Raw genomic sequence first — 13,837 nt, 5'->3', positions numbered from 1 at the left:
CTTGATGCTCCACGCCGTCGCCTCCCTACCTGCGCAGCTGATTACCGCTGATGCCACCGATGATCGCCGTTCCCCACCGCATCTTCTTCACAGGTACCGGCCGCCATCTTGTTCCCCCGTTCTGCCCAACATCCAGGGGTGGGCAGAGCGAGGCGTTTCCATGGTAACCCCCCCCCATCTTCAACTGCCATTGGTCAGTACACATTGCTGACTAATGGCAGGGGATAGGAGGGGTGGCACCACTGCAACCTCGCTCCTATCCCTCAGGATGATCGGGGCTCCGATCATCCCTATTTTATGGGCGATCGGTTCACCAGTGACCCGATCAGCCCGGAATAGCTGAAAATCGCATGTCTGAATTGACATGCGATTTCCTGCGATCGCTGCCATGGGGGGGATGTTCTCAGGACTCCCCTCAGCGATGTGCCAGGATGCCTGCTGAACGATTTCAGCAGGCATCCCGATCCGGTCCCCGGCTAGCGGTGGGGACCGGAATTCCCACGGGCGTATCCATATGCCCTGAGTCCTTAAGGACTTTAAAACGGGGGCATATGGATACGCCCGCCGTCCTTAAGAGGTTAAAGGGGTACTCCGCTGGAAAACATTTTTATTTTTTTTAAATCAACTGGTGCCAGAAAGTTAAACAGATTTGTAAATTACTTCTATTAAAAAATCTTAATCCTTCCAGTACATATCAGCTGCTGTACAATCCAGAGGAAGTTCTTTTCCTTTTGAATTTCCTTTCTGTCTGACCACAGTGCTCTCTGCTGACACCTCTGTCCATTTGAGGAACTGTCCAGAGCAGGAGAGGTTTCCTATGGAGATTTGCTCCTCCTCCTAAAATGGACAGAGGTGTCAGCAGAGAGCACTGTGGTCAGACAGAAAGGAAATTCAAAAGGAAAAGAACTTCCTGTGGATTATATAGAAGCTGATAAGTACTGGAAGGATTAAGATTTTTTAATAGAAGTCATTTACAAATCTGTTTAACTTTAGTTTTCCAGTGGAGTGCTCCTTTAAAGGGTATGTCCACTTTTGGTACATACACGTGCATGGATTTGTAAAATATGTAGCGGATAAGCAAAAATTCTCTACCTTGCCTGTTTACTTGTGCAATGTTTCCCCAACCAGTGTGCCTCCAGCTGTTGCAAAACTACAACTCCGGGAATGCTGGGAGTTGTAGTTTTGCAGCAGCTGAAGGCACCCTTCGTGGTTAGCACTGACATTTTGCAGCACAGCGCCACTCTGCACAGAGTTTGTATGTTCGTCCAGAGTTTGCCTAGTCTTCTTCCAGGTACTCCAATCCTGCTGTGAATCCCAGTGGGGACCGGGACTGATGTGATCATCTATGTGCTAGCAATATAAATGAATAAGATACAAATATATGGATATGGTGCGCCTGTAAGATTATATTCTCCCTGTAGCGGCTGCACCACGGACAGTGTATGACCAGATATGACTCCAATCGTCAAAGCGGAATGTTGGAAGACAAAGTACCTGTGGTGATCACCTGATAGCTGGCCTTGCCTCTTTGTTTTCATCTCCTTTAAAAAATGCACAAGTCACCGCCAATGTCCTGCAACAACGGCACATGCGTGAGATTTAAACAGGGCTTGGCAATGGGTGCCAAGCCCTGTTTTTCTATTATAGAGAGGGCGGGGATTCAGAGCAGAGTGGCATTGAGGGCCAAGGGCATTGTGGACCCCCAAGCCACGCCTCTTTGACACTTTAAAGGGGTACTTCCTCCTCAACTCTTCTACACACAGCTCAGAGCAGTTCAGTGTGAGATGAGCTATGATTGGCTAAGGCTGCACCCCCCCCCCCCCCCCCCCTCAGCACTCCGGACTGTATTTTTTCCGATTTTGGACTTCTGCCAGGCCAGCCAGGAGTTAAAAGTATGTGCAAGAGATGGAGGGGAATGTGCTCTGGACAAGTAGGGAGACACCTAGTGGCAGCTTTTTTTAAACACAAATAAAACAAGTACATTAGAAATATTGTTTATTTACCATAAGGTGTGCAAGATCAAAAATGTATTTTAATCAGAGTGCCCATTTAAGTACATGTACCCCTTTAACGACTATTATGATGGGAGCTGTATTTTTATATGGGGAGCACACAGCCATAACAAAACAGAACTCTTACCTGTTGTACTTTATCCCGCAATCCTTTTATTCGCTCTTCCGTTTGCTTGCGCTCTTCCTGGAAGCGGGCCAGCATCTCCTCCTTCTCCTGCGCCCAGTTTTTCTCGCTGACCTGCAGTTGCTTGGTGAGGTCCATGACGGCGCTGTAGGATTCGGCCAGAAGATGCTGGTGATCCTCTCTCTCCCGCTTCAACGCCGCTTTGATATCTGGTGAACTCCGCTCTGCTCCGAGTTTCCCCGATTCCAGCTACAAAACAACAAGGATCAGTATTTACTGCAAGTAAGGCAAAAAAATATAAATAAAATAAATAAAAATAAAATGAAATAAAAATAAATAAATAAAATAAAAAAATAAAAATTAGAGATGAGCGAACTTACAGTAAATTCGATTAGTCACAAACTTCTCGGCTCGGCAGTTGATGACTTATCCTGCGTAAATTAGTTCAGCTTTCAGATGCTCCGGTGGGCTGGAAAAGGTGGATACAGTCCTAGGAGACTCTTTCCTAGGACTGTATCCACCTTTACCAGCCCACCGGAGCACCGGAAAGCTGAACTAATTTACGCAGGATAAGTCATCAACTGCCGAGCCGAGAAGTTCGTGACGAATCGAATTTACTGTAAATTCGCTCATCTCTAGTAAAAATATATAAAAAATTAAAAATAAATAATTAAATAAAAAATAAAAACTAGGAAAGACTCCAGACATATGAAACATACATGTGTATAGGGTGATCGAGTGAGATAGCAAGTAATAGCTCATTTAGCTTCCTAAAGTGTCCAGATACTATTATTCTTTTACAGCAGTGTTTCACAACCAGGGTGCCTCCAGCTGTTGCAGAACTACAACTTCCAGCATGCCCAGACAGCCAAAGGCTGTCCAGATATGCTGGAAGTTGTAGTTTTGTAACAGCTGGAGACACCCTGGTTGTATGGGCATGCTGAGAGTTGTAGTTGTGCAACAGCTGGAGGCGAGCTGGTTGCCCAGGCATGCTGGGAGTTGGAGTTTTGCAAAAGCTGAAGAACCCTGGTTGTATGGGCATGCTGAGTGTGGTATTTTCCAACAGCTGGAGGCACCCTTTTTTGTATGGGCATGCTGATAGTTGTATTTTTTCAACAGCTGGAGGCACACTGGCTGCCCAGGCATGCTGGGAGTTGTAGTTTTGCAATAGCTGGAGGCACGCTGGTTGCCCAGGCATGCTGGGAGTTGTAGTTTTGCAATAGCTGGAGGCACGCTGGTTGCCCAGGCATGCTGGGAGTTGTAGTTTTGCAATAGCTGGAGGCACGCTGGTTGCCCAGGCATGCTAGGAGTTGTAGTTTTGCAATAGCTGGAGGCACGCCGGGAGTTTTAGTTTGGCAACAGCTTGTGGCTCTTCAATTGTTGCAAAAACTACAACTCCCAGCTGAAGGTTGTCCAGGTATGATGGACGTTGTAGTTGTGCAACAGCTGGAGAGCCACAGAATGGGAAACCCGGCTGTAGCAGAAGGCATTTTATTTACACAAGGCATGAAACTATACCGAGAAATAGGGCACTACTGAAAGTTTACACAGCTGTGGTGTCACCCCCCATAGAATCCATCATGCACGGCGTAGATCCCCTTCACGGACGGCTATCATCTTCCTAATGACTTCTCTCGTACGCCAGTGATCACGTTTCCGGCCTCTCCTACTCCTGGAATCGGGTTTCTCCACGACAGATAATTCATCCAGGACTCACCGGGCTGCGGGAGACCTTTCACCTAGAAGGGGCGCGGAGTAGTTGTTCCAGGAACCACACACTAAACCAGTGCTATCCAATCAGGGTGCCTCCAGCTGTTGCAGAACGACAACTCTTTTGACTGTCCGGGTATGCTGGGAGTTGCAGTTCTGCAACAGCTGGAGGCTCTGGTATAATGTGTGGTCCCTGGACCAATCAGGATGTCTTCAGCTGTTGCAAAACTACAACTCCCAGCTTGCCTGTGCAGTCAAAAGAGTTGCAGTTTTGCAACATCTGGAGTCACCCTGGTTATCTGAGCATACTGGTAGTTGTAGTCTTGCAACAGCTGGAGGCACCCTGGTTGTATGGGAATGCTGAGAGTAGTAGTTTTGCAACAGCTGGAGTAAACCTGATTATCCAGGCACACTGGAAGTTGTAGATTTGCAACAGCTGAAAGCACCCTGGTTGTCCGAGCATGCTGGGAGTTGTAGTTTTGCAACAGCTGGAGGCACTCTGGTTAGGAAACACTGCCCTATACCCAAATAGCCAAGTAAACAATAACAAAAGGACAATAACCTGATGTCTTTGAGCCGGTAGGTAAGTGTCACAGCCGGCAGCCATACATGTATTATTCATATAGGAAGCTGCTGCTCACAAGCTGTCACCCTCGTAAAACATTCAGATAGGTATATATTGCTGAACGTTAACAATACACGAGGGTATCTGACCTGCACTATGGCGTACAGGGGCAAAGAAGTGCAACGAGGAGGCGTACCGACATGTATAAAGCACCTTACAAATTAGGGCAGTGCTTTTCAACCAGGGTGCCTCCAGCTGTTGCAAAACTACAACTTCCAGTCTGCCTGGATAATCAGGGTGACTCCAGCTGTTGCATAACTAAAACTCTCAGCATGCCCATACAACCAGGGTGCCTCCAGCTGTTGCAAGACTACAACTACCACCATAGTCACATAACCAGGGTGCCTCCAGCTGTTGCAAGACTACAACTACCACCATATTCACATGACCAGGGTGACTCCATCTGTTGCAAGACTACAACTACCAGCATGCTCACATAACCAGGGAGACTCCAGCTGTTGCAAAACTACAACTTCCAGCACCCTGGTTGAAAAACGCTGCCCTAACGTGTAAGTTGCTTTTATACACGTCCTTCTGCCACCTAATCGCCACTTCTTTGCCCCTGTACGCCATGGCGCAGGTCAGATACCCTCGTGTATTGTTCGGGGGCATTCACATCACGATTTTACCATCCTACTTTTTCTCACAATTTTTTACCTTCAAATCGTACAAATCTTCACGCCAAGTCGTATCCATCAACCTCCATTCAGTAATAATATCCAACACATGCATCAGTTTTGATCGGCATCCGAATTTTTTTTAGATCGGGGGTAAAATCATGGTTGACCCCGATTTTTCGCCCAGATTCAAAATCGGATCGAAATAGTGTCTGATTTTTTATTATTATGACCTATGTAAATCGTATTGAATCGTGTGACTGTGCGATTTCATTAGATTTTTCACACACTTTTTTATTTTTTCTGCACATGCGCAGTAGCCTGGGAATACCTGGGAAATTTCAAAATTCTTCAATAATTTTTTGTTAAAATCGAATAAAATTTTCTGCCATACGATTTTAAAATCGGATGCCAAACAAATATTTAGATTATGATTGTATCTGATTTCAGGTAATCCGATTTTGTCTGATTTTACTGTCCGTTAATCGGATGGTAAAATTGTGACGTGAACCAGGCCTTAAAGGGGTTCTCCACCAGAAGGTGAGTTTAGCACATATCTGACAGGCAGTAATGGACATGCTTAGGAAGGATCTGCACTTGTCTTGGGGATAAATGGCTATGTTGTGAGATTACCATAACACTGTGGCTAGCTTTTTGTGAACTGGTATTTCCTGTTTGAGTTTTTCTTTTTGCCTACAAATCCCATAATTCCATTTTCCTCCCTCCCAAACATAAATGAGATGCATCCATTCAAAAGACCTGTGGTTTTCAATCAGGGTGCCTAAAGATTAGTTGCAGATTGATCTCTCTCCCACCAAGCGATCGCTCCACCCATTGAAGCAGACAGGCTCCCTGTCATCAGCTGACTAGTGAGTCAGGTCTCGGCCGCATTGCAACCTGGGAAAAATCTGAGACAACAGTCATTTTGTATGCGGTTAAAAATAAATATTGGGGTGAAAATCACAGAAGAATTGCGAGAAAACCGTCACACACAGGTACAGACACTATATTATGAACTACACTAACTTTACAGCCCCTGTAGTATAGTCAAATAAAAAAAAAATTCTGGAATACCCCTTTAACGTTCAGCAATATATACCTATCTGGATGTTTTTTACAAGGGTGACAGACAAAGGCTGTCTGGGCATGCTGGAAGTTGTAGTTTTGCAACACACACTGGTTTGGAAACACCGTAATACAAGCGGCAAGAGGGGAGGGGGGGGGGATTGAGGAATAGGGGGAGACGTTGCGGTAAAGAAGCGAGCCGCCGAGCGCGCCCTACAGCTGCTGTCAGATGAAAAGAAGCCATTACAGGACATAATTGGTAGTTTTACTTTCAGTATTTTTAGAGGAGGCAGCTATTTTAGAATGAGAAGCTATGATTTGAAGCGGCGCTGCAAGTCTGTGATTTTAGGATGGCTGGCAGAGGAACAATGCAGGCAGGAAGCGGAGGACACGGTGGGGATAAAAACACACAGACCGGAAAGGATAGAAGAGAGTTGCGAAAGCCAAAAAATAGGAACAGGTTAAGACAAGGAACCGCTCCTCAACGTCAGCAGGTAGGAGCAGGCGGTGAACACTAACCAATAATCGCCCTGTAATTGCCAATAATTGTGTCATTTATACTTCATATTAGGTGCATTTACAATAGGGCCTTTGTCTGTCCAGGCATGCTGAGATTTGTAGCTTTGCAACAGCTGGAGGCATCCTGGTTGGGAAACATTGCTCTAGAGAGAGGGGGAGGCTGAGGTGTGAGCAACAGCTATTGGTGCCACCTTTCACTATTCTGTACTTGCCAATAATTGTGTCATTGATATCTTATATTAGGTGCAATTACAAGAGAGACTTTGTCTGTTTAAGCATGATGGGATTTGTAGTTTTTTTTTTAACAGCTGGAGGCATCCTGGTTGGGAAACACTGCTCTAGAGGGAGGCGGAAGCTGAGCTGTGAGCAACAGCACATCTTACTGTCCCATAAAACCAGCATGCAATACAGTTTCCCAACCAGGGTCCCTGCAGCTGTTGCAAAACTACAATTCCCAGCATGCCCGGACAGCCAAAGGCTGTCCGGGCATGCTGGGAGTTGTAGTTTTGCAATATATGGAGGCAGACTGGTTAGGAAACACAACCTTAGACTGTCTAGTCTAAGATTACCCTGTCCGGGCACCATCCACACAGCGGCGTTATCAGAGACCAACCTTGAGCTCCGTCCTCTCCATCTCCCAGGCGGCTTTTGCTCGGGCAAACTGCTGCTGAAGCTCATTCATTCCTCTCCGCTCCTCCTGCAACTCATTGCAAAGATCTTTCAGGGTCTTCTTCACATCGGAGAGGGTCTTCATGGATTCTATGGTCTAGAACAAAATATAGAATAGTAATAAACAATGTGCAAACGCATCCAAATCAATATATAGACACATATATATACACACACACACAGTGTATATATGTATAGATATACAGCAGTGATTCCCAACCGGGGTATCGTCAGGCCCTGCCCGGGGTACCGCGACACTCCAGGAATTTTTATTTATATTCTTAACCTCCCTCCCCGGCCTGCGCACCTGTGAATCATGGGGGGGGGGTGCTTCCCGGCCCCCACAGAAGGAAACACAGCTCAGCTTAATTAAGGCAGTGCACCCTCTTCCCTCTGTCACCCATGTCCACTTTCCTGTCATCCATGTCCACCTTGTCTGCCCCTGTCACCCATGTTCCCCGCCCCCCCCCCCACCTCTGACCACCCACCAGTCTACCCCCCCCATCACCAATGTCCAACCCCCACTATTCACCCCTCTGTCCCTTTGTCATCCATGTCCACCTTGTCTGCCCCTGTCACCCATGTTCCGCGCCCCCCCCCCCCACCTCTGACCACCCACCAGTCTACCCCCCCCATCACCAATGTCCAACCCCCACTATTCACCCCTCTGTCCCTTTGTCACCCCTGTCCACCCTGTCACCCATGTGTACACTTCTACAACCATCTGTCAACCCCCTCAGCCCCCCTGTCACCTATGTACAACCCTCTACACCCCCCAACACCCGAGAGAGGGGGACAGAGAGAGAGAGAGAGAGAGAGAGAGAGACACAGAAAGAGAGAGAGAGAGAGAGAGAGACACAGAAAGAGAGAGAGAGAGACACAGAGAGAGAGAGAGAGAGAGAGAGAGAGAGAGAGAAAGACACAGAGACACAGAGAGAGACAGACACAGAGAGAGACAGACACAGAGAGAGAGAGACAGAGAGAGACACAGAGAGAGAGAGAAAGACACAGACAGAGAGACACAGAGAGAGAGAGACACAGAGACACAGACAGAGAGAGACACACAGAGAGAGAGACAGAGACACAGACAGAGAGAGACACACAGAGAGAGAGAGACAGAGAGACACAGACAGAGACACAGAGAGAGGCAGACAGAGACACAGAGAGAGAGAGAGAGAGAGAGAAAGAGACACAGGCAGAGAGACACAGAGAGAGAGAGACACACAGAGAGAGAGAGAGACACACACACACACAGAGAGACACACACACATACAGAGAGGGATAGAGAAAAAGACAGAGAGAGACAGAGAGAGAGAGAGACACAGAGAGATACACACACAGAGGGACACAGAGAGAGAAAGAGACAAAGAGAGACACAGAGAGAGAGAGACACAGAGAAAGAGAGAGAGAAAGAGAGAGAGACAGAGAGAGAGACACAGAGAGAGACACAGAGAGAGAGAGAGACACAGAGAGAGAGAGAGACACAGAGAGAGAGAGAGAGAGACACAGAGAGAGAGAGAGAGAGACACAGAGAGAGAGAGAGAGAGAGAGAGACACACACAGGGAGAGAGAGAGACACAGAGAGAGACACAGAGAGACACACACAGAGAGACACAGAGAGAGAAAGAGACACAAAGAGAGAAAGACACAGAGAGAGAGAGAGACACGGATAGAGAGACTTTAGAGAGATACAAAGTTAGATAGAAGGAGAGAGAGGAATTGAGAGAGAAAGAAAGAAAAAAAAATATATATATATTCTCCCATCTACTTCATATCTTGAAGATATAGTGACGGCACCAAATAAAATATATATAATAATAATAATAATGGGCACAATACGCCTCAGTGGTCCTTATCCAAAATGTTCCCCATTTACCATATTCTGCGGCCAGGTTTCTCCATCACAGGACGGGACATTCAGCTCTTCCTCCTCAATCAGCATGTACAGTTCTTTTATACTATTTACCTAAAAAGGGAAGAAATGAAATAAAATGAATTTTTTGGGGCACAGTATTTTTGCGCAGTGCACTTTACTGTATCTATATTCTGTGGGTCAATATGATTGATATGATTTCCATGTTTTCATACTATTTAGGAAACAAATAAATATTTTTAAACACAATCACTATGCTGTATTCTGACCCCTATATTCTTCTTATCTTATTGTAGTGCTTGTTTTTTTGAGTTGTAGTTTTTATCGGTACCATAAACATTAAATAATTTTTCCGTAATTTTTTTTTCTGCGATACATCAGCCTTTATTTTTAACAACCGAACGAGAAGATACTTTACAGATAATGTGTCTGGTCATAAAGGTGGGGGGGTTGGGTTGTCCCGGTGTAGATGTGGTTAGGAGACATGTGGTGTATTTACCCTCCAGTGCACATTAACCAACAATAGGGTCTAATGGAAATCTTCCGTACCACTAAATAAAGAGATTGTCTCGCGTACGAGTGCATCATACAGAAAGGCGAACTCAACCCCTTGAACATACAGAACAACCCCCTATTATAAGGAACTCAATGCATCTCAGCAGGATCCACCTTACAAACACTTAAGGATGTGGAAGACTCTTCAGCGGCGCGCTGACCCCATGACCCATTTCCCCTGTATCATCCGTCTCTGTGACTGTCTAAATGGCATACGCCGCCTCTCTGTAATTCTGAGCATCAGATAATCAGATTGCTCCTGCGCTGTCTATGTAATCCACATTTAGTCTAATATAATCCCGGCTATGCTGCCTGGTGGTGAAGCTCTGCTTGCAAAATAGTTTAGTCACATGCAGAGATTCATCCATGACAGCTGCTGTCACAACCAGGAAACACAACGCCTGAGGCAGCAATGGCTTCCTGAGCCGGGCTCCCTGCTGAGCGCTGTAAAAACCTCGCGCGACAAATACAGTCTGGTTTATATATAGATTCCAGTGACTGGGCAGAAGATAGACATCAGTCATGTGATCAAAGTCTCGCTCTCCTATGGTAGCATGAACAATACAGCTCGGGTATTCTATTAGCACGTCTTAATTATGGAGCGCGCACCCGCCGGCACCTTTTAAATTTGCTCTTGATGTTGTCTAAGCCTTTGTTCAAAGAGGTCTCGACTGATTTTGTAACCTCCATCATAAACATGGGAGGCAGCGTCGCGCATCAGCTGGTATTAAGGTGGCATGTTGTGATTACCCAGCTACTTAGAAAGCCAAGATCCATTTGCTGCATAAGCCGTGAAAGACACTTAAGAAAGCCAATTAGTGAAGATCAAGAACAATTAGAGACAGAGTCCGTACAGAGAGTCTGATCAGTAATGAAATGAGATCTGTATGAAGACTACAATGAATGAAAACAGAAAAGAAAGAAAAAAACAATATAAAGCTAGATTCAAGACCGGCCGCCAACTCGCCAACCACCACAATCGTCCCGTACAGGTAAGCAGGTGTCAGGTCTACATCCAGGACCTAATATGCATATCCGTACGCTGAGGTGCAGAGTCCAAAACTTCACGCCCCTGCATCCATGTTTGTACTCCCCGCCGTCTGGTTACATGCACGTTTGTTAATAAAGAATTTTCTCTGTGGAACCGGTGAGTGCAGTCCTATCTACTTACCACTTAAAGGGGTACTCCAGTGGAAAACTTTTTTTTTCTAATCAACTGGTGCCAGAAAGTTACAGATTTGTAAATTACTTCTCTTAAAAAAATCTTAATCCTTCCAGTACTTAGCTGCTGAATCCTATAGAGGAAATGTTTCTTTTTGGAACACAGAGCGCTCTGCTGACAACACGACCACAGTGCTCTCTGCTGACAACACTACCACAGTGCTCTCTGCTGACAACACGACCACAGTGCTCTCTGCTGACAACACGACCACAGTGCTCTCTGCTGACATCATGAGCACAGTGCTCTTTGCTGACACCTCTGTCCATTTTAGGAACTGTCCAGAGTAGGAGAAAATCCCCATAGAAAACATATGCTGCTCTGGACAGTTCCTAAAATGGAAAGATGTCAGCAGAGAGCACTGTGGTCATGATGTCAGCAGAAAGCACTGTGGTCATGATGACAGCAGAGAGCTCTGTGGTCCAAAACGAAAATAATTTCCTCTGTAGTATTCAGCAGCCAATAAGTACTGGAAGGATATATTTTTTTTTAATAGAAGTAATTTACAAATCTGTTTAACTTTCTGGCACCAGTCGATTTAAAAAAAAAAAAAAAAAGTTTTCCACTGGAGTACCCCTTTAAAGAAAAAACATTGCACAGAAGAATAAATAACCAGGGCACTCACCGATCTTTTTTGTTTCAGTATTTTTTATTAGTATCAGTAAGAACGACATCAGTGCAGACAGGTCAAAGCGGACAACACGTAGCAGGGGGTGTTTATTTGGGTGATGGTACCTTTTTGTGCTCGATCAGCCCACCAAGTGACACAGTCGCCCAGAGAAACCTCCCCCCCGCTACAGGTTGTTCATTTCATCCTGTCAGCACAGAAGTCATGTGGGCCAGTCAAAGTGCTGATGGAGCGCCAAGCCGTACCGTCGCCCAGAGAAATCCACCATCATGCTACGCCCTGTCCGTCTCGTCCTGTCAGCACTAATGTTGTCCCTACTTACATGAATAAAAAGTATCGAAAAAAGAAAGATCGGTGAGTGCCCTGGTTATTTATTCTATGGACTTGTACTGTATGAAATAGTAGTAGGAGATGAGGCGGGACAAAGTGTCCATCTACAGTAGGTCAGTGTTTCCCAACCAGGGGTGCCTCCAGCTCTTGCAAAACTACAACTCCCAGCATGTTGGACTATATAGTAGTATATAGTATAGATCAGTGTTTCCCAACCAGGGGTGCCTCCAGCTGTTGCAAAACTACAACTCCCAGCATGTTGGACTATATAGCAGTATATAGTATAGGTCAGTGCGTCCCAACCAGGTGCCTCCAGCAGTTGCAAAACTACATCTCCCAGCATGCCCAGAAAGCCTTCTGCTTTCTGAGCATGCTGGGAGTTGCAGTTTTGCAACAGCTGGAGGCACACTGGTTGAGAAACACTGATTTAGAGAGAGAGGGACAGACAGAGAGAGAGAAAGATACAAACAGAGAGACACAGAGAGAGAGAGAGATCGAGAGAGAGAGACAGAGAGATAGAGAGAGACACAGAGAGAGACAGACAGACAGATAGAGAAACAGAGAGAGAGCGAGAGAGAGAGAGAAAGAGACACAGAGAGATAGAGACACAGAGAGAGAGAGACAGACAGACAGAGAAACAGAGAGATAGAGACAGAGAGACAGAGAGAGAGAGAGAGACACACAGAGAGATAGAGAGAGAGAGACAGAGACACAGAGATAGAGAGAGAGAGAGAGAGAGAGAGTGTGTGTTTCCCAACCAGGGGTGCCTCCAGCTGTTGCAAAACTACAAATCCCAGCATGTTGGTCTATATAGTAGTATATAGTATAGATCAGTGTTTCCCAACCAGGGGTGCCTCCAGCTGTTGCAAAACTACATTTCCTACGATTAGTTCATTCAGATCTAGGATGAGTTCTCTTAGTGTTCCCTTTATGTTTTGGAGCCGTGTACATTAGAACGGACACATCCTACCTCCAGAAAGTCTTCTCCGTCCGTCTGGAGGACCTTGCCTTTCCGCCAGCGCTGCAGGAACCACTTGAGCTTCATGAAGGTGAGGAAGAAACTCTGCTTAAACTGCTGCATCTCCTGCACCAGAACATTCTTCTCCTGACTCCAGAACTTCTGCTCCAACCTTCTCTGGAGGCCCAAACTCTGGAGCTCGAAGTCCCGTCTGAGCAGCTGCTTCTGGTGATCGTCCTTCAGCTGCACAAGAGAATTACACAAACTACATGAATTCTACTATTCAGGAGTGAAGGCTACACAACTGGGGATACCGGAGATCACAATTATAATGGAAGACTCCATCCTGATAAGGGGTACTCCGGAGGAAAACTATTATTTTTTTTTTTTTTTTTATCAACTGGCTCCAGAAAGTTAAACAGATTTGTAAATTACTTATATTTAAAAGTCTTAATCCTTCCAGTACTTATCAGTTGCTGTATGCTGCACAGGGCCTTGTGCAGTTCTTTCCAGTCTGACCGCAGTGCTCTCTGCTGACACCTCTGTCCATGTCAGGAACTGTCCAGAATAGGAGCAAATCCCCATAGCAAACCTCTCCTGCTCTGGACAGTTCCTAACATTGACAGAGGTGTCAGCAGAGAGCACTGTGGTCAGACTGAAAGGAAATTCAAAAAGAAAAGAACTTCCTATAGATCATACAGAAGCCGATAAGTACTGGAAGGATTGTGATTTTTTTTAATAGAAGTCATTTACAAATCTGTACAACTTTTTGGAACCAGTTGATCTGAAAACATTTGGTTTCCACCGGAGTACCCCTTTAAATGGCTGCATGAACGGCCAATGCAATTCTCATAGGGATCGTAAACAGACCTATATTAAGAAGAATGAGTATCCACCCCAACCTATATCATGCACACTCACTATCACTAGTCA

General features: G+C 45.7%; 1 protein-coding gene across 4 annotated transcripts in view; it reads right to left on the bottom strand.

Annotated features, from left to right (window-relative positions):
* SOGA1 (suppressor of glucose, autophagy associated 1) overlaps window positions 1-13,837 on the bottom strand; it is a 104,797-nt gene that overhangs the window by 11,881 nt on the left and 79,079 nt on the right. For all 4 annotated transcript variants that reach the window (XM_056548113.1, XM_056548115.1, XM_056548114.1 and 1 more), the window contains 4 exons: window positions 12,917-13,147; window positions 9,218-9,307; window positions 7,286-7,438; window positions 2,140-2,385 (listed from right to left, as the gene is read on the bottom strand). In XM_056548113.1, coding sequence (XP_056404088.1) covers window positions 2,140-2,385; window positions 7,286-7,438; window positions 9,218-9,307; window positions 12,917-13,147 — 720 coding nt within the window. The remainder of the gene's footprint in view (window positions 1-2,139; window positions 2,386-7,285; window positions 7,439-9,217; window positions 9,308-12,916; window positions 13,148-13,837) is intronic.

The sequence above is a fragment of the Hyla sarda genome, chromosome 12 (genome assembly GCF_029499605.1).
Source record: "Hyla sarda isolate aHylSar1 chromosome 12, aHylSar1.hap1, whole genome shotgun sequence".
Taxonomy (NCBI): Eukaryota; Metazoa; Chordata; class Amphibia; order Anura; family Hylidae; genus Hyla; species Hyla sarda.
Note: the sequence above shows the minus strand (reverse complement) of the source record. Positions and strands in the feature narration are given on the sequence as shown.